The 21,352-nt window shown below is 37.8% G+C and overlaps 1 protein-coding gene across 1 annotated transcript in view; it reads left to right on the forward strand.

The window, feature by feature from the left end:
* LOC124172273 overlaps positions 1 to 21,352 on the forward strand; it is a 122,377-nt gene that overhangs the window by 75,102 nt on the left and 25,923 nt on the right. Inside the window, exons 4-5 of the mRNA XM_046551691.1 lie at positions 1,022 to 1,189; positions 15,625 to 15,744. Coding sequence (XP_046407647.1) covers positions 1,022 to 1,189; positions 15,625 to 15,744 — 288 coding nt within the window. The remainder of the gene's footprint in view (positions 1 to 1,021; positions 1,190 to 15,624; positions 15,745 to 21,352) is intronic.

A 21,352-nucleotide genomic window follows, 5' to 3' on the forward strand; every position in this document is an offset into this window, starting at 1 on the left:
TTAAATTTACACTTGGTATTTTGATAATTATGATAAATTTTGAGGTCTGTTTTTTTTAAACTTCAATATTTTTTCAGAGAAGTAATTTTGTTAGAAATTTACATTTTCAGAAAAGTTTTTTGTTAGTGATTCTCTGTACAGGGAATGGATTGGTGTTCCACTTTAAGTAAATTTTGTTTAATGAATTAGTTGTTTTAGAATTTTTTTCTGATAAAATTTCAAATCTATACAGGTTTCTTTGGCAAAGAAATTTATCGCCCAAATCTAGAGCTGAAAAAGCATGTATGTTGTATTTACTTTTTACTTAACTAAGTGATGAGATTTAAAAATATAAAAATCTACTAAATTAGTAAGGTTTCATCCACCAGATTATTGAAGTGTACTTGTCAGAATTTCCTAGATTCTCATTTGTCTTCTTTGCTATGGCGTACAATATTCAGTACATTGGCTGTTCAGGCATTGCTCTCTTGCCCATTGAAATTGGTCCCATATATCTCTAATTGCTGTCTCTTCTATGATGTTTTGAGTCCTAGAACAATTTTTTCTCCTCTTTACTGCTTTTCTTAAGTCTCCCATCCAATATCAAACTGATGATTTCATACCTTTCGGCCTAAGATAGTGGCCAAAATATGAGATATATCTCTTCTCTCCCTGAGTTGGTATTTGAGTATATGGAAGCAGGAGTTCAATTCCAATAGAAATGAATCAAAAACGTATTCCACATCAAAGTTTCACATTTAAAGACACATCTGTTGAAAATATATATGTATTTTCTTTTTTTCATGCCTCATGTATGTTGTAATACGGCCACTATGTGAACTGATTATACCAAGTATTCTCATGCCTAACGTGGTTTCAGCAGCTGTTTAGCTTTTGAGTTTTGGATTAAGAGAAACATGTCAAGCTTTATGCAAATGCTTAGATATCACATTGAAAATTCTATTCCATCAATATTAGGAGTATGCTTCAATTGTTGACTATGAATTAAGTGAATTCCATATCACTGTTACCCTATCCATAGAGTATCCAAGGAGGGGAGGCAGCTGATGACAAGTTGGGGACTCCTGTTGACACAAAAGACTTCATTCAAGATGAGATAGAAGGCACCTCACATCTCACTTGCTCAGCCCAAAGGACTGAAATATACATTCCTGTGCTAGACTCCCAACAACTCGGAACTAATATGTTGGTAAGTTTTATTCTCATCCACAGTGAAACCTGAGTTTAATGACCCTAAGTTGTTGACATTTACTCGGTTGTTTTACATAAGTGGCTTTGTGCTGTGTAAATGGATGCATCTCTACAGGAAGTCACCTTCGCTTGTGGGAATAGGGAGACCAGATGCCATGAGGTGAATAATGCAGGACAGCTCCCTATTAAATAAGCAATAAGAGGAAAAGTAGGCCAATTGAAAAATAATGACAATTTTATAGTTTGGAACAATAAAATATATTTGCAGTATGATTTTATATATTTTTCTGTGTATCTATTTTTCTTGAGTAATTTATGTATTTGTATAAGCTAGCTGGCTATTAACACATTCAATGCGAATGCGATTTTCAAGAAGGTCGTCAGAATCGGTCGATAAAATAAGAGAGACAAAGAGGGAGTTTTCCACAACATACCTTCAGTTCAAACAAGGCTATTTACATAAGGCATGCACAGTTCGAAAACGGGTTCCTTGCTGGAGGTCATACGTACAATCAAAGAACTTGGTAATGGATATTAGTTACTTACAGAGGTGGAGAATGGCCTCCTAGCCTGACTGGCAGAGCACTTGTATTGACTAGCTACATATATTGACTTGGACGGGACTGCGTCAATTGTCATGTTCCACACGGAATGTGTTAAAAATAAGATGAGGACAAATTAGGCAACTTGAAAAATAACTGCAATTTCACAAATTAGAACAGTATAAATTAATTAGACCTGTGATTTTGTAATATTTTGTGGAAAAATTTTTCTCAAGCTATATTTGCATTTTTTACAGCTTGCTAGGTACCTGGTAACAGATTAACTATGCACAAAATCATTATTTTCAATAAGGAGGAAAATGTCTTATTCATAAAAAATCCACCCCGATACCAGACGAATATCCCAACTCTACCCAGTGGCAGATGTTTTATGAATAAAAATGCCTATTTGCTCGGCCAGGCATCTAGTTAGAAAAGATTAAAAGGAAAGGATAAATGGAGGATAAGTAGGACACTTGAAACGTAATTGCAAATTCATAATTTAGAGCAAAAGAAGTTAATTAGGACTGTGGTTTTGTTTTAGTTTGTGGGTCTAACTTTTCAAGCAATTTTTGCATTTTTGACAGTGCTTAGTTTTTAAATTTTACTGAGGCCATGTTCCAATCCACCGTAAATGCTCTTGCGCTCTACTCAGCACTTTCTGATGGTCACATTTGGGAAGTGATGTTGTCACCTATTGAGATTCCAGTTCACTACGGTCCTGCTCTGAAGAGTGCATAATCGAAGAGCACGAGAGAGGGCAAGGATTCACCCTTACTTGCTCTTCAACACTTTGGCTACGACCGTTAGAGGTAGAAATTTCTGTTCATTATGTGAATTTGGATAGGATATGATTTGAGGTGGTGAATTGGTTTTTTTAATTGTTCATAATGAATTGTGTGGATATCAAATCCAAGTTAATCTAGATTACATGTGAATCTCAGTGTGTCCAGCGACCGGGATAATCGGGAATTGTGATTGAATTTTAAGTGTCTGGAATTATGCATGAATTATTCTTGAAAATTTTCTCCAGCCTGACAGTTAAAATTGCTTTCAGGCATAATTTTTTAAGTTCAATGCCCATTTTCTGGTGTAAAAAGTGTTTGTCATAATCATGAGTGCAGTAGCTGAGTGGAATTTTTACAGCTGCATCAAAACATCGAATGTCAGACAAGACTACAGCATCGAAATTCCTAACACTCTTGTCTCAACTAAGATTCCAAAAAGTGGTGGAATAGGACAGGTGACATCAGTTAGTTATGATATTGATGCAGCTTCTTGACTTGCTTTGAATAAATTTAAATGATTAAATTAAATCTCAAGGATATGAGGGCACTGGAACAGTTCTGAGAAAAATGATACCAAAGGTATCCCATTGATCGAAAAAACAGCTAGCTAAGCAGCCCCACTGTTCTTTCGATCTGGAAGTGCTTTCGCACGGGATAAAAAAGGGAATATTGTTGTTAGATAGAATTCGGTAATGACTGTCAAGTCACCTTGCCTATGTGTACACCCACTCACAAAGGTCACGAGATTCCCACATGTCACTTCAAAATGGTGCAAGTTAGGCAACCTGCAGTGGTCTCTAGCTACAATATTTAGATGGGCGGAACTGATCTCACGGATCAAAATATCAACAGGTATAGGAATGTTATCAGAGAAAAAAATTGTGATGGTCCACATGAAGCTATCTCCTTGATGCTGTCATTGTGAATGCCTGGATCTGTATGGAAAATTCTGGTTCAAATATGCTGCAGTAAGCCTTTAGGCGAGAGATTGCACAAGTGTTTTTGTAACAAAGATGTACCTTTCTCGGACCTGGCAGTCGTATTTAATATTCTCTATCATGTGCAACCAATCATAGAAAGTCTGATGACATAAGGTATGATGGCAGTGATAACCAATTTGTCCCGTTTGATAGACGCCGATGTTCTTATGAAGAATATTCCTCCCACGTGGGCTCAGAATGTGATAAGTGCCTTGGCCTTGCCTTCAATGAAATTCTAACTATAATACTCGGCAATTGAAAACCCAATTTATAGCATTCAAAGACTCTAGGACAAAGCAATATAGGACTAATTTTATTAATTAACTCATTGATAATGTCAAATTACTAAAAGTTTCACGGTCCATGTTTGTAGATTTATGGATTTTTTGGGAATATCCCGCGTCAGGTTATTAAAATGGCCTACGTTTCTTCTCCTATGCCGGAGACCTCATCAGGGCAAATGACATTGATAAAGTGTTTTTTTCATTCTATAACTGTTTTCAAAACTGAGTTTTATGCTGTCAAGTTCTTTGGACAGCCAAAAAAATGTTTAAACCGAAAAAATAAAGTATTATGATTTGAAATTACTTCAAAATGCCAAATAAAAGAATTATTATAGGTAAATGCAACAATATATGGTGTATCACGCAGTTAAATTGAGAATTATGATGGTTCGAGCGATTCTTCTGCAGAATGCAGACCGGTAGCCGGAACGGCTAGCGTGCCCATATGGGCACACCCCCTCTAGCAGGAAAAAATCAACAGAATTTTAAAACTAAATGTTTATCTGATTGCTTGGGCAGTAATTAAGCAGTTTTTAACTGAAAAACAAAATAAAACTCTGAAAATGACTCCGCTGTTAAAGGGTTAAGAAATATTCAGAAATTTTGTTGAGAGTTCTGAGTGGCTATTAACACATTTATATACTAATAATAATGATTTTCAAAAAGGAGGACTCTTCACCATTCTTAAAAAATCTGCCCAGGCACGGTATCTATAAAGGATGACATGTCTGGACCAACTCGGATGTCTGGTTACCCTATATGAAGGCGTCATCAGTACATTATTTCATTTCATTTATGTATGGGATAACCCATTAACTATATTCTTATGTAGAACATCACAGATGGTAGACCATAGAAAAGACTACACACACATTTAATGAAACCACTCAATAATAAATTTAAAAATCTATGAAGAATTCCACATCAATGAACCAAATATATAGGCAGATACAATAATATTAATGTTAAGTTATGAAAATGTTCATGTAGTAGAATTTTTTAAATTGAGGTCATGTCCTAATTGACATGTCCAGATTAATCAGAAAATCTGGTCACCCTGTGTGTGACCATCAGTTGCACAACATGAGGCAAAAAGTGTAACCGCCATAATCTACGTAGGCATGTATGTGGATCTTAGCTTTCTTATACCACCATTCTTGAGAGAAATGTCACGCATCCCATGGAGGAGTCCCATGGTGGACTATCTCACTTCTCCTTTCTAGCCTATTGTCTTTGCTACAGCATAGATGAATCTCAAGATTGCTCTCTTTTTCTTCAATCAATCTTCGTGCTTGACCTCAAGATAGGAAGTAGCCAGAGGCCTAATGTAGCTTTATTATAAGTAAGGGAAGCATAATTAAGATCCAAATTCAACTTATTCATTTAGTAATTGAATCTACAAAAGATAGATAAAGCATAAAAATAGTCTTTAATAGTAATTTAAACATGAGGAAGCATGTTTCCTTTATGTTGTGTGAGTGTGTGTGTCTCTGAACCAAAGAAACTGTGTCACCGTCCCATCAACTCTCACAAAGAGTTTCCTTTGCATCGTGTGAGTGCATGTGACTCTACCAAAGAAACCCTAGCAAAGCACCTTCATCCAACGCAAACACTTCCTCTGAGCTGAGTGCATGTAATGGGTTTCCGGTTTAGAGGCTCTTGTTGGTCACTACTATGAATTCTTCCATTCCAGCAAACCAACACAGTATTGGTTTTGACCTGCTACTTGATCCTTAGGTTATGGCCATAAGAGACTAATTTCATGTTTCAGGATTGAAGCTGTAGAGCTGGCTTTACCTTTTCTGTAGCACAATCTGACGAGTGTACGAAAGGTGCAGTCAATATTGTGTCTTGTATAGGATAGAAATGCTAGAACACATGCGCGAATGCATGGCTGTGAGATGGCAAAATAGCCCTTGTTTTCATGCCGTTCATACATTAGTTCAGTTCCTCGCCATTTTAGAGATTAATGCCATTCCAACCTGAGCGATTCTGTGCCGAGTGTAAAACAGCCTTATCAAAGATTTTTTAGTTCGCAATCTTGAATCATTTGGATTTTTCTATTTGTCATGTCAACTACATCGATACCCATAGATGTAAAATAGCCAACAAACAAATCAGTCAATGATCCAGAATGTGGAATTTTTACTGCTGAAATGGTATAGGCTTCTTTCCTGTCACTAAATTTCCTTAACATGACGTTTTTTGTAACATATCTGTAGTTTTTGATGAGGGATACCTGTAGTAGAATCAAATATTTGATGAAAGGAATTTTTCTTCCACGGAATATCCTGATTTGTTCGTATGATGGAAAAATTACTAGAGTTATTGTTTAGAAGTTGTGTAATAACTGACTTAAGGGGACAATGTCATCATAGACTGCTTGAAAATCTGTCTATCCTGAAATGGATTCACAGATGATGAGGATTTTACTTAACTCCATTGCAAATAATGGGAAAACACTAATATCTTTGCACCTATTGTTTTGCTGTGGTAATTTTTTAAAACAAATAATAATGCACTACAAATGACAATATAAATTAAACTTCTATGGGATGAAATCATGTCTCCTTTATGTTATCCCTTTGACTATTATGCTGTTTTCACTCTCCATTGGTAGCATCCAAGCTGCATTCTCATTACTTGAGTAGGAATTAAAGTTCAAGGCAGATAACGATACTGCCTTTATTCCAACTTGCATCTCGTGTCTCTATGATTACATTGTAATTTGTTATGTTACTTATGTGATCAAGCATTATCACTCTGTATATATTAACATGCCATAAATCATTCAAGGGTGGCTTTCTCCTTGGCCTCTTATAGGTGAAGAAAGTTAAAAATATTTAGATACATTTTATATCATTTTAAATTGTGGTGAACTTTTCTTCCTAGGCTCACTGATACTTAAATTTTCCACCTAATTACGTACATTAAATGGTTACGTGTGCCTAAAAAAGACCTTGCTGTATGTACTTATTATTGATGCCTACCTTGTACTTACAACTTCCTTCATGGTATTAGCCTTTGGTAACACGTAGTTACTATTTTTATTTATTACATTGCAATCATTACTTTTTGATGGCAATGATGACATTTTGTGTGTGGGGAAACAAAGCTGTCCATGTTAACAATGCAAGAAACTTAAGAATGCCTTATTAGAATCCAGATGTCGTTGCTTCAGGCAAAGTGTGTGACAAGGTTTTTTAAAATTTAGCTTTGCTACTTGGGTCAGTGATGGTAGACAAACACAAGTTTCATGAGATGTGGATCAATGAATAGACATTTCATCTAAAATTTTTTACAGGGTGATAAAATCCATATAATTCAAAACATGTCATTGCTAACTATTGTTATCCTAAAAACCCTATTTCCTATTTTGGGAAGAGACTAATAACTCTGCACTTATCACCCCATCATTTAGAAAGGCATATTTAGCCCAAATGTATCCATAATTTGAAAAAAAGCTGAAATATATTTTGAAATTCGTGTAGACATTGAAATGAGCTATATCAATAGGCATAAACTAGTTTTTGGTCTTTCACATAACTTAATTTGATGCTTATTTCATTCTATGGAAACTTAAGATAATTATACATTTCATCATGCAATTGTTGTGGGACTTTATGTTTACCTATTGGTTATTAATGTCTGACTCACATTCAATATCACCTTGATCCATAAAAAGGCCAGTTTACTGGAAAAATAAAGCATCAAATTAATTTTGGATGGTACCTAGTGTGAGATTCATGGGCCAATTCTGGTCATTGTTGTTATCAATATGGAGAGAAAGGTCTGAACTTGGCTAAATAATCATAAAAATTGGGGTGTGTTTTTTCCATTTCAATTAATAGGAGATGTGCTGTATGCTTTTGTTTTGCTCAGTGTTTTAGACATACCAGTGTAAAGGAAGTGAACGGTATAGACTGAATCGATGGGTCTCCTCAGTGGTGATCTGCAGTTGATCTCTATAGTCTAGAACTGGAAATTTTCACTGCTTTTGAATATCATGTTGCTTAACATTTCATTGAATTCAAAGTTGTAACAAGAATTTTTCAAAATGTTATTTTTTAATAGAATTGCTTTTTGCTATTAGGGTCATCCATTAATTACTAAGCATTTTACTAGTCATTCTTCTTTGAACACATAACATATCTTTTTTCTCAGTTTATATTCCAAAATTATTGTCCATTACACAGATTGGATTGAGGGTAGTAATTTTATTTTTGGAAATATTAATTGATGCTTTCCCAGCAGATAATGTGGGCAAACTCTTCTCAGGACTCCAATCAGGATAATTTATCCATATTAGTCTATATTTCAAGCTCCAACTTGGGGCTCATTCTCAGGGATAAATGTTTTTTATTTATTTGTGATAACACAATATTCAGCAGCCCTGAGTATGAGTCAGAGCCTGAAACGTTGGCTAACAAGGATAAATTAACCTGGTGGGAATCCGGAAAGTAGTTGACTCAAGTCAATTTCTGTCTGCTTTGCCCCTCAGTAAATGTTATTCTGAGCAGTAGAAGAACAAATAATAAAGTAATAAGTGAAGTAACAGATTTATATGATGATGGTTTTCCAGGTTTACACCGTGTTTATTCATATTTTGTTGTTAAAACATGAATCAATGCGGTAAATCCGGAAACCATCACCAATCAACTAACCGCGGAAGCCTCCGTAATAATAGAGATATATGAATCAATCAATGAATTCAAAGGTGACCTGACTCAGTATTTAAAAAGGAATGCTTCCTACTGTATTGGAGAATTCATGCAGCCATTATTATGTTTGTAACATGCAGCCTGCCTGCTACAGCATCCACAGTGCAGCGACTCAACTCACATAATAGCTGCAACAGCTGAAAGTACCCCTGAGAATTTTCTTTTACCAGAGGCCACTCAAGCCAGCTGCACACACGCACCAATGTAATTGGCCACTTACGTTATCCTCTTCATTATAACTATTTACCTTCAAATAAAAAAGTGGACTTAGATGTGACTGCATTGCAACTAAGGTATACAAAGATGTCAGAACATTTCTTGGTAACAGTTGTAACAGAACTATTAACGCTTTGCTCTTGCCCAACATGTGGCATTATGAGAAAACTTTTAGGCCTGCTTTCCTTGGTCACATGACCGAGCAGTCAGTTGACCATACACATCTGTCATTTCATAACAAGGCCTCAGTTTTACCTACTTGATCGGTGGGGGTGATTCCTTTGCCATGCTCTCTGAAATGGCTTAAATTATGGTGCAGAGACGATATTCTGCTCTGGTTGCATAATGGGACCTAACTATTAAACTAAGGAATGATGTCTGATAACTTTCAGGTGTATTGTCAGGGCGATGACTCAAGTAAAATAAACAATTGTTATTGTCAACCAGGTTGTGTCAGTTCATTATTAATCGCCACAAATACTTTAATATACAGCCAGAAGTAGAGCCATATTGTCTGTAATAACTTCAAAAGCGATCTGTACACGTTAGTGATAGGTACAAGGCAAATATCATCATTGACGTAGGAACTTATGTTGCATAATCTAGGTTCGTAATTTTTCAAGGTTTTTCGCTTATACCTTCTGCAGTTCAGTAAATTACTCGTCTAATAGTATTATGAAAATATGGGTTTTTATGATTTTAAGTAAGGGAAACACTGGTTCTTTAAAGCCATGCTTAGTGCTTAACATGTAAACATTGTTATATACAGTGGAACCCCGATTTATCGTTCCCGCATTCATCGTTCGCCGCTCCTGCTCCCGAATTAAGTTCCATAAAGACAATTTAATTTTTTTCCCGCATCTATCTTTCCCCGAAGTATCGTTTTCCCGCATTTATCGTTTGAAGATCGCGGTCCCGTCGAATAATTTTCCCGCATTCATCGTTTGACAAAAATGAGACGAAGTGTTTACAACGAGTTATTTATGGCTAATAACAACAGACACATGGTTTGAACAGGGTTCCCACTCTACTTGAATAATGAAATTTATGGCTTTTTCCAGGTTTTCACGGTTATTTTTCAGGTTTTCACGTTTTTTTTCAGATTTTCACGGTCTCAATTTCGCTAAATTCACGGTGCGTTAATAAGCCAACAATAAGAAAATCACTGGCCGTACATCAACAGAAAATTAACGTACGCGACAAACGCCGTGAATGTTAACGCCGCAATGAAAAGTGATATCTGTTATGACGTGATCTATCGTTTGCAAAATTTAGGGCCGACTAAAGGACCAGCCCAACCGCGCTCTTGCCTGGACGCCGAATAACCTTCGGACCTTCATCCGTCCGGACACCCGAGGTCCTTTTTTAATTCCTCGCCGAGAGATTGTTTTTTGCGCACGTTGTTATTACTGCAAAGTAACCGAACTTCCCCCACCCCAATCTTTCTTATTTAACGGAAAATATTTTAAAATTGTTCATAGAACATAATAAATCGAAAAACGATTTCATACACCGTATTAGCACGAATCTAAGACGAACACGATTTTAAGACTACCCTCCTTTTTGGGAACTCCACCAGGGGAAAAATTTTTTTCCTAGTAACGATAAGATTATAAAATGAATGCGGAAAAACGATAAATGCTTCATTTTTTGCTAGGTTGTCTATGTCCCAGGAAACGCAGGATTTTTGCGAGTAATTAAGATTAAAGGTTTCAAACAATATTTTAGATAATAACAGGAATAGTAGTACTTTATAAAGACACATAGGTCATATTGTTGATTCGACCCCTATCTCTTTCAAAATTCTGAAGGGAAACGCCACTTCACTAAAAAAATGTTTGCTCTCCATTCGGCATTTTCACTGCTATTATGGATGTCAGTCTGATGTAAAAATTCTTATCCATCAAACACCATTTCCAGTACACGTATTCACGAGAGCAATGTGCATGTTGTGCCTAAAACAACCGCATTCGCCGGCGCAGTGACTGGTTGTGAGATGGATCACGAAGACCAAAAATAGTCTATTACTTGAATTGTTCCTGTCTAATGAATATATTTTTGGTAGCTCACTCTACCCCCACCCCTATGGTCATGTGCTAGCGGACAACCCAAGGCGCTCTGCAATATTCACGCGCATATAGCCCGGATTCTTTTCTTCATGCTCAATTATTTTCAATCCATCTTTTAAAGTTCTCACTTGTGTCTTCGGAAGGGCCATGGTACGAAGACGAATAAGAATAAAACTAATAAAAATGAAACCGGACTCTTTTGAACCCACACGGAAAACACTCGCTAGTTTCAAGTCAACCCATCCCGGAAAGTACGGAACCACTCGTACGAGGTGAAGTTCGGAGCTAATGCTATCGCGTACGGGGTTACGCAGAGCATACTGCAGAGGGTGAAGCGTGACTATATGATTGCGCAATGAAATTTTTTACCCTAAAGATAACCATTCTTTTCTAATTAGCGTAGCGCCAGGTGAGTAGAATTCGGATTGTTAGTAGGGAGAAACAAAAATCCTGAGAAAATGTCCCCTCGTCAGTAACTCTGACAAGTGAGACTTATAGTATAGCTCGTAAATTGATAACTGATAACAACCTGATATCATGATTTCCGAACAAAATGCCGAATTAACTGCCAAAAAGCTCAGCTACGAGGATATTGCGTTTCACCAAATATAACCATCGTATTTTTCCATCCATTTACTTGTTTATAATACGTCGTGTTTGGTCTCGTTTTTTTAATTACGTGCAAATTAGTAAAATTTCAATCTATTAGAAGAAGATTTCAATTATTAGAAAAATAATAGCAATTGCTGAATATCATTGTTAGATACTTTTTGGGCTAATAGGTGACTAATAGTTGACCTCTAGGAATTGGGAACTTTGAAGGAGTTAGGCTGAAAAAGGTCAGTGGGTGAGAAGAGGGGGGAGCGCGAAACACGTTTCTATTGTTCTCGTGTAACTCGATATATTTTTCGAAGCTAAGGTCTTTGTAATACGATCCCTGCGCGAGCTGGGACCTTTTTTTAGTTTGAAGCAGAGGAAAGTTTCAGAATGGGGAGGTGAATGCTGAATGGAGGGGGATAACGGATCTTGGGTAAGGCGCTAATGTTACTTTCCCACGGCACTGAGATTCTCCCAATGGTAATTCCATCTCTCGGGGAAGATTACAACTATGTGCTTGTCGTAATTAGCCGTAAATGACACATTGTATTTATTTCTTCTTATTTTCATCAAACGATGGATGCGGGAAAATTATGCGTCCGAACGGCGATCTTCAAACGATCAATGCGAGAAACGATACTTCGGAGAACGATAGATGCGGGAAAAAATTACATTGTCTATATTATTTGGGACTAGAAACGGCGAACAATCAATGCGGGAATGATAGATCGAGGTTCCACCGAATAACTTCCTTTTGAAAGCGGCAGTGTAATGACTTCTTTTCTCTGCTATCGTAAAAATCTGAAACCAAAACTGAGTCGATCTCTCTAATCAGAGGCAAATCATGTTTCCCTTCTTACCGTTGCTCTGGGAAAAATGGAACGACTTTGTAGCAGTTTATATCGAGACGGCGTTGAGGCTTTAACGACACAAACAAACAGTGTAACCCTAGATAGTACAAAGCGGAGGAACTGGATAACCACCGACAGTAAATATTTCCACACAAACTTTCCGGTTGCGACGTAAAACTGGCAAGTCCCATGTCGACGCATGCGAAAATCGTGTAATGCTGTGTTGCCATAAGCGGAAATCTTCTCTCGTTTTCAGGGACTTAAAGGCCGCAACGCACCAGAATTATTAACGTCGCGCCGAAAGCTCGCTGTCGCCCGGTTCAACCGCAGGGAGTGTAGTGTCCACAGCGCATAGCAGGTTGTCAAGGCTAGCGGTCTTCCAATCACAGGATTAAGGGTGTTGAATAAACGTTCAAATATTTCGACACAAAGGCCATCTAGATTTAGTTTCGAAAGTGGTCACTGCAGCCAGTGGGAAGACTAATTGGGTAAAAGGGGGACCAAGCGGTGACCGAGGGAGGGGAAACCAAGCCAGTCGAGGAAAGGAAACAAGCTGATGAGAAGTGGTGTCATATTTCAGGAGGGGGGAGAGAAAAGTCTTGCGCTGGGGAAAGATGTTTTTTTCTTCAGGCAACATTCGTTCCCACGCTTTTCTGACCCATGCGACGATGCTCGCCACAATGAATAGAAGTACGCTCACTACGAACGAAGTTGAAAATTTCTGGGAAGGAATTATTATCAAGATTGAGAGATTTTAAAGGTTTTAGGACGAAATTCACGGCTTTTTCCAGGTTTTTTCACGGTAAACGAAATTCACGGCTAATTCACGGTTTTTAAGTTTTCACGGTTGAGTGGGAACCCTGTTGAATCTTCCCTAGGAGATTGAAATGCGATAGGGAGAAGCAGAGTGCCGTGGGATAGTTACATTAGCGCATTTCCCAAGATGCGGTATCCCCCTCCATTCCGCGCTCGCCACCCCCTTGTTGAAGCTTTCTTCTTCTCCGAAATACAAAATGGTCCCAGCTCGAGCAGGGATCGTATTACGACGACCTTAGCTTTGAAAGAAAATATCAAGTTACTCGAGAACAAAAGAAACCTTTTTCACGCCTCCCCCTTTCTCGACTGCTGACTTTTTTTAGCCGACTCGCTTCAAAGATCCCCACTTCTGGAGGTCAACTGCTGCATGAATCGCCAATTAGCCCAAAAGGTGTCTAAAAATGAATTTCGGCAATTGTTATTGTACTTTTATTAGATTGAAGTATTAGTGATGTGCACGTAAATCAGTAAAGAATGATACCAAACACGACGTATTTCTAACGTTATTTACGTATTTTAAGCAAGGAAATAGTTGGAATAATACGATGGTGATTTCTGGCTAATATCGATATCCTCGCAGCTGATGGTGAGCTTCACGGCAGTTGATGCGATTTTTTTCGAAAACAGGGCGTCTGGTTACAATTTACGAGTTATGCTACAAGTCTCACTTGTCTGAGGTGCTAATGAGGCGATGTCTTCTCGGGATATTTTGTTTCTCTCTACTAGCAATCTGAATTCATCTGCTCATCTAGACCTACGCTACTTATTGTTAGAAATGAGTGGGTAAGTTGCCTTCTCTATAGGATAAAAAATTTCATTGCGAAGTCATATGGTCATGCTTCACCCTCTGCAATAAGCTCTGCCTACGCCGTGCGTGATAGCGAACCAATTGCCGATTCCTACCCAAATTAGTGCCGAACTTCACCTCGCACGAGTGGTTCCGTACTTTCCGGGATGGGTTGACTTGAAACTAGCGAGTGTTTTCCGTGTGGGTTCAAAAGAGTCCGGTTTCATTTTTATTAGTTTTATTCTTATTCGTCTTCGTACCATGGCTCTTCCGAAGACACAAGTGAGAACTTTAAAAGATGGATTGAAAATAATTGATGATGAAGAAAAGAATCCGGGCTAGAAATACGTCAATATTGCAGAACGCCCTGGTATGTCCGGTAGCACATGACGGCAGGGGTCGGGGTATAGCGAGATCCCTGGTGAAAACAAGAAGTGGGATGAAGCCGAGGATCAGGTGGGTGTGCCGCTGACGATTAACGCCACATTGCCTCAATCACATTAAATATTTAATTGCTAGAAAGGAACATTTCAAATAATAAACTATTTTTGGCCTTCTTGATCCATCTCATAACCAATCACTGCGACGGCGAAATCAGTTGCTTGAGGCATAATACGCGCATTTCTCTCGTAATTGTGTGTACTTGAAATGGCATTTGATAGATAAGAATTTTTACATCAGACAGAAATGCATAATAGCAGTGAAAATTCCGAGTGGAGTGCAAACATTATTTGCAATCAAAGGTCCTTGTTCCTTTAGGATATTTGAAAGAGAGATGAATCGAATCAACTATATGTTTCGATAAAGTAATAATCTTCCTGTAATCATCTAAAATCTTGTTTGAATCCATTAATGAATATCATAATTAGCAAAAAAATCCAGCGGCTCATGGGACATAGGCAACACGGACAAAGATTCCCGCATTCATCGTTTTTTTCATCCATCCCCCTGAAAAACGACAGATCAAGGTTCCACTGTATTAGCATTAGTAAGGAGCATGCATGCCACTATGTTTTAATTATTTTATTTCAACCAATTATTTTATTTATTTCACTTGATGGATGTGATGTTGTAGTATAATTACTACTTCGATGTGTTGCTGTACATTTAAAAATAATTTATGTGAGCTTTTCTACCTTTTTATACAGTATAAAATGGATTCTTTAATTGAAATGATTAGTAGGTGACGATTCGCCGCCATGTTTTTTAGGATGTAACGCATACAAGTTTTAGGAGCTGTTTAGTTAAAGAAAATTAGCACAAGTAGGCTCGATTATGCACATGTAGGCCAAGATCAGTTTAGGCTGGGGCTGATGATGTTCCAAGGGTCAGGTGGCCCTGCAATGTTGATGAAACAAATGGCCCTTATTCGAAATAAATATGAACAAATGATGACAATGGCTTTATCTTTATTGATTGATGGAATTCAGGACTTTAAAGTCCTCTCCTACAATCAAGTTACAGACATGCAAATATTCCAAAGCCTGGATGGGGGAAGGCCACTTATTTGGGATTTGAACCTGTAACCTCTGAGCTGGAAGGTGTAGCATTTACCCACTTCTACTGTGGCTAGCACACTGAGAAGCGTTCCACACCAAGGTGTGCAGAGTAAACTGGTCTTGTCAGCCATTTCATTTCAGGTTTTCACTCAAATCTTGTGCAAACCTGATTTCAGCCAGCTTGAGTGGTCCTAGGTGAAAGAGGAGCTTTTATTGTTATTATTATCAATTATTTACATTTTTATTTTGCCCCCATTGATTGGCACCCAGCATTATCTTCTAGGAAACTGTGAAGGAGGAGAACGAAGACCCTCTCAGTGAAGATAAATATCCTGTGATGAACACTCTGGATCCTGCTGGAATTTCAAGCAATGCATTGGACCCTTTGGCAACTGATGACTTGGTAAGTTCACTTTTGCCTTGTAAAGCATAGTTTTTTACTTCACAAATTTAGTCCTCCATGGAATATTGCAATATCATGTACCATAGTAACAATACCTTTTACCTTCCTTTATCAAATGTGAATAAGTAAATGTTACATGTGTCATGAGTCTTAATTAGAACTTTCACTGTTTGTCATGGTGTTGGTTAAAGAAAAACATCTCCACTATGTTGATGTGCTAATTTTTGTCTACCAATTACGTCTCCTGACCTATTTTGGTTGCTTTTTCAAGGAAGATTAAGGGAATCACAGTTGCCTTAGTTTTGACCCATAGGCCCAAAAGCTTTTTTGTAAGTAACAAAGCGATGTGTCATTCTTGACAAAATCATTCAAAATAAATGGGTCATTGCACGTACCAGAATTGGGACATACGGCTGCTCTGATCACACACCTTTGCTCATTGAGCAAGTGATGCCATTTTTGGAGAGGGTATTGGATGCTGGCAACCAGGTTGGTTGTTGACAGGCATCAATTATTTTCTGTGAGCTGATTTTGATGGAGTATGTTATAAATTCAACTTTGATTGAAATGAAATGTAGTTATTAAAGTTTTAGATTAGAGAATGTCATGAGACTGTAACGTTACGTCGTAAAATCTGGTTGATTTTTCACGTAAGTCCAGACAAGGGAAATACTCCAACCATCGGTCACAAGCTGGATCAGGGAAAGACTCCACAAACAAGAAAAACAGCTCACAAGAAAAAGGTAGCAAAAAACAATTTACGAGTTATTATCGTTCGATATCTATTCAAAAGTAGAGTATTCAAAATCACAAGTATTACAGAAAACAATGATAGTAATTCATGATCCCAAAGGAAACATTACCAGCTAAATACCAGCAGAAAATTGCTCTAAATATGCCATGCCTCACAAGACATGTGACTCCCAGCAGGCCACGACCAGAAAAAGGGCTCTCCTATTCAGGAAAAGCCAGGATTTGAGGGGAGGGATTCTTCCAGGGAGTGGAGGGGTAGGCAGGCGAATTCAACTACGGCGCCACTCTGCATAGAACGGCCGCTCCACAAAATCAGCATTCCCTGGTTTTGAGACAACAGCACAGCACCCAGAATTTTCCCCTCAACTTCTGGGTTGGAGACATCAGAGGAATCAGAGGGATAGTTCATTGGAACACATGGAGGGGAGGGAGATACTGGGGGTGAGGTGTTGGAGGGAGAGAGAGTTGTGATAGGACAATGGTAAAACTTCTCACTCCAAGTGCAATACTAAGGCCTTAGCACCGATTTCCCCTTGCTTGCCAAGGAATAAGTATTCCTCCGCAGTAGTCCTATATAAGTCTTGGATTGCAGGTAGGCTGGGTTCGGTGCTGGCTTCGGTGCTGGCTTCCGGTGCTGGCTTTCCGGAGGCAGCATTTTCCGGAGACAGGATTTTGCGAGACAGGGTTTTGCTACAGGCGTTTTGCGCGAAAAATCCTTTGCGCGAAAAAACCTTAGCGCGAAAAGTTCTTGGCGGGAGAAGTTCTGCGGATAAGTTCGGAGGAAGTTCGAAGAATTTCTGGGGGGGAGGGGTACCAGAAATTTTGGGGGGGGGGAACTAAAAAATGCCACATCCTCTGTGGGAAAATGACCACAAAAATTGCTTGAACTTGTGGACAAAGACACGTCCACCAAGAACTGATTAATGCCAGGAAAACTTATCGAGGCATCACAGGTTCACTGGTTTTCACTGGATGAACCCCCACTGTTTAACCCCCCATGAATTTTACAAAAAACCATTATTCAGTGGTTAGAATTGAAATGAATATAAAAAAAAGTTTATTGATTGAGACAATAGTTTTCAAGAAATATCACTCAAAAATAGTTTTAACAAGAACATACATTTTATCACTCTGTAAATGATAACTTCAATAGTGATGTTTGGAATTCAACAGAATTCTTGAGTAACATGACATAATTACAAGAGTGAGACAAGAAATAATGCTGAATGATATAGAGTAAATTATTTAGTATTACATAGCAAGATAATAAAATTAATAATCAATATGTCATAATGTGATGCTTGTTTCGGTGTACAGTGAATCAAAATTACAAATAATTATCATCAGCGACTAGAAGGAACTGGGAAGATTATTTTTGGTATAACACCAGGATATCTTTACCAAACTCAAATGTTCCTTCTCTCATCAGAGATATTTTGTGGTTTTTAAAACCAAGTAAAGCAATACAATAACCAACCACTTAGTAAATGGGCAAGATTGGGTTGGTGAAGCAGTTGGGTTCATGAGAACCCTGGGTTGTCCCATTAGTTGGGTTCAACCACCTTATCAAAAAACAACGATTCACAAAAATGGGTTTTAACTTCTACCCAAATGGATATAGCAACCCAAGAGAAAGTTAGGGTTGACCAATAAAATATATATCCCAATTTATATAAACATTAAGTACAAGGTTATTCAAATATACGGTTATTCACTAAATAATTATTAGTTATCAAAATAGCAGCAAAAATATTCAGCATAATATGTGTCCCACTCAAATGCTATACTTTGGCATTATTAATTCTCCATTTAAACCCTCCATGTTTGTAAATATTATCAGTCCAAAATTAATCATCAAATAAAGAATCCTCCAAAATTCAACAAGATTTACATAAATGACAATAGATTGCACTAATTTCCTCGATTTTCCAATAATTATTAACAATTTACAAGGCATATGGTATTCATGTCAGCTATTGATCAAGTACTGACTAAAGGTAATCAAGATGTGTATATATATCTCTCAGTATTAATTAAACAAGTCAAAAAAGAATCATAGGCGATGCTAACAAAATGAGAACTGCATATTGCATCAACAAAAGAAATCACTCTAAATTTCACTCTTCAATTAACAATAGAAATAGCTTGAAAAGCTACGTGCTGTTTGCGACAAAATGAAAGTTCATACTTGTCGGGCGATGAAGGTCGCAACTCAACGCCAAAGCCACACTAACACAGTAGGCAGTCTTAAGATCAGCTGATCAATTCAATCACTCAGCCATCGATAGAATATCGAACACTGCAAAATCACGACACTTATCACTGTCGAGAATTGTGAGAATGTCCATAAAGTCTTGGTGGAGGAAAGGTGACACAAAACACAATTGAATCTTAATAACTGGGGCCACCTCCACAGCTTATCTGGAAACGAGCCATCTCGGGGATTTCCCCCCAAGTTATTCTCCCGTCCTCTCCCTCCAAGCACCCATAATTTCTCCACCTTACCCCATCTCACAATCACAGTAGACCAACACTAAATTACATGAGTGAATTAAGCAGATGAGAAATAAGCAAGTACAATACAATATTTCAGAACAATTTCAATTACAAGCATATAAATAGACTTATTATTCATTATTCAAAACAATATTATTAGGAATCAAGAGAAATTCAACACCGAAATCAAGCATCAAATAGTATTTGAGAAAGCAAACATTAGCATTCATTGAGAAAAATTAAAAAAAAAATAAAAAAAAATCAATGATATTTCTCTCCTTTTAATTACTGGAATTAGCAATGCCACCGTGATATGCCTTTAAATGAGAAACATGACAGATTTTCTCTTTCCCAGGAGAAACATCCAGAATAACTGTTACAGGAGAGAGATACTTTTTAAGGACGAAAGGTCCGTTCCACAGAGGTTCCAGTTTTGCCATTTTCTGTTCACCTTTAGAACTGACAGGATGGTTTTTGCAGAGAACAAGATCTCCCACACAGAAAGTGATTTGGGAGTGAGATTTATTATAGGATTCTTTATACCTCTTTCTGGCCTTTTTTAAATTAGCAATAACATGATTCAGGCAGGCTTGCCTGTCATTTACTTTGAGATCATTCTCGAATAAAGATTTTGGAATGTCCCACTGATTAATTAAAGGATGCTTAAGTTCTCTGCCGAAAATTATTTTGGCAGGAGAATATCCACTACTCTCATGTGAGGCAGTGTTCAGGGCAAAATTTAAGTCAGCCAGCATAGTGTCCCGCATATGGTGAGCATTATTGCACAAAATAGCAAGTGCAGATTTTAGATTTCTATGCAATCTCTCTACCTGATTAGAACAGGGATAGTATGGAGAAACAAATATTTGCTTAACCCCCAGTTGCAAACACATCTCCTTAACGGCATGAGATTTAAAAACTTGTGCATTATCAGACACCAAATATTTAGGGAAACCAAATTTCGGGAATACTCTTTGAGTGAGTATTGAAACAACCGAACCAGCCGTAGCCTTACGAACTGGCTCAAGAAAACAGAATTTAGAAAAACCATCAATAAGAGAAAGTACATATTGGTGTCCACCCTTAGTCAAAGGTAAAGGTCCCACAAAGTCAATATAAAGTCTTTCCCAAACATCAGAAGGATTGTGCGACGATAGCATGCCAGGAGGTGGAGCATTTCTGGGTTTACAAGTTTGACACAGATGGGATTTTCTGACCATGTCGTAAACCTCTCTTTTCATGTCCTTCCACCAAAAGTGTCTGCTAATCTTATCAATAGTTTTAGCCATGCCCAAGTGAGCTGACATACTAGAGCAGTGAAAATATTGAAAAATCATAGGCCTCAAGACCGTAGGCAAAACAGCTCTTCCTCGCTTAATTTTAGAATTCCCATAACATAATAGCTGTCCCTTCAGAAAATAGTTTTTTTCGTTCAAGGAATTATTATTAATCTGATTGAAAATATCCATTAGAACGAGATCAGTTTGTTGGTGTTTTCGAATGTCGACAAATGACAAAGGCAATTTATGTAACACACAAGAATAAGGAACAGCTGACTCCTTATGAGTGTTTGATTCCACATCTAAATGACTATTTGTAGATGAGGATGGCTCAATGCGAGAAAGACAATCTGCGACAGAATTAGATGATCCTCAAACATGATGCACAGTGAATTTATAAGAGGATAATTTAAGCACCATCCTGCCTAATTTGCCCAACTGCTTAGGATGAGAGAAAAGCCATGTCAAGGCACCATTATCAGTGTACAAGTGAAATGGTTTTACTTGTAAGTAAACACTGAATTTTTGAATTCCAAAATGAATTGCGTGACACTCCAATTCATTAGAAGGAAATTTACGTTCATGTTCCAAGAGTGCCTTACTAGCGAAAGCCACAGGGACAAAATCACCATTTACTTTGTGATTCAGAACGGCACCAACCGCCAAATTACTGGCATCGACAAATAAATGAAATTCCTCGTCAAATCGAGGGAAAGATAATACTGGTGGATTGGTGAGAGCTTTCTTCAACTGGCAGAAAGCCTCATTTTCAACGGCTGTCCATTGAAAAGGAACATTTTTACGTTTCAAGCGATTCGGTGGCATAGAAATTTCAGAATACCTTGGAATAAACTTGCAGTAAAACCCACAAAGTCCAATGAATCTGGCCACTTCCTTCACGTTTCTGGGAACTGGGAATTGTTCAATTGGTCTCACTCTCTCAGGATCAACTTGCAAGGTTCCATTTGTGATGAGATGGCCCAGAAAAGTGAGTGATTCCACACCAAGCTTAACCTTGTCCTCGCACACCGTCAAACCGGCACTGCGTAGTTTGTTGAGGACAGCATTAACATGAGATA

Source organism: Ischnura elegans, assembly GCF_921293095.1.
Source record: "Ischnura elegans chromosome 13 unlocalized genomic scaffold, ioIscEleg1.1 SUPER_13_unloc_1, whole genome shotgun sequence".
Lineage (NCBI taxonomy): Eukaryota > Metazoa > Arthropoda > Insecta > Odonata > Coenagrionidae > Ischnura > Ischnura elegans.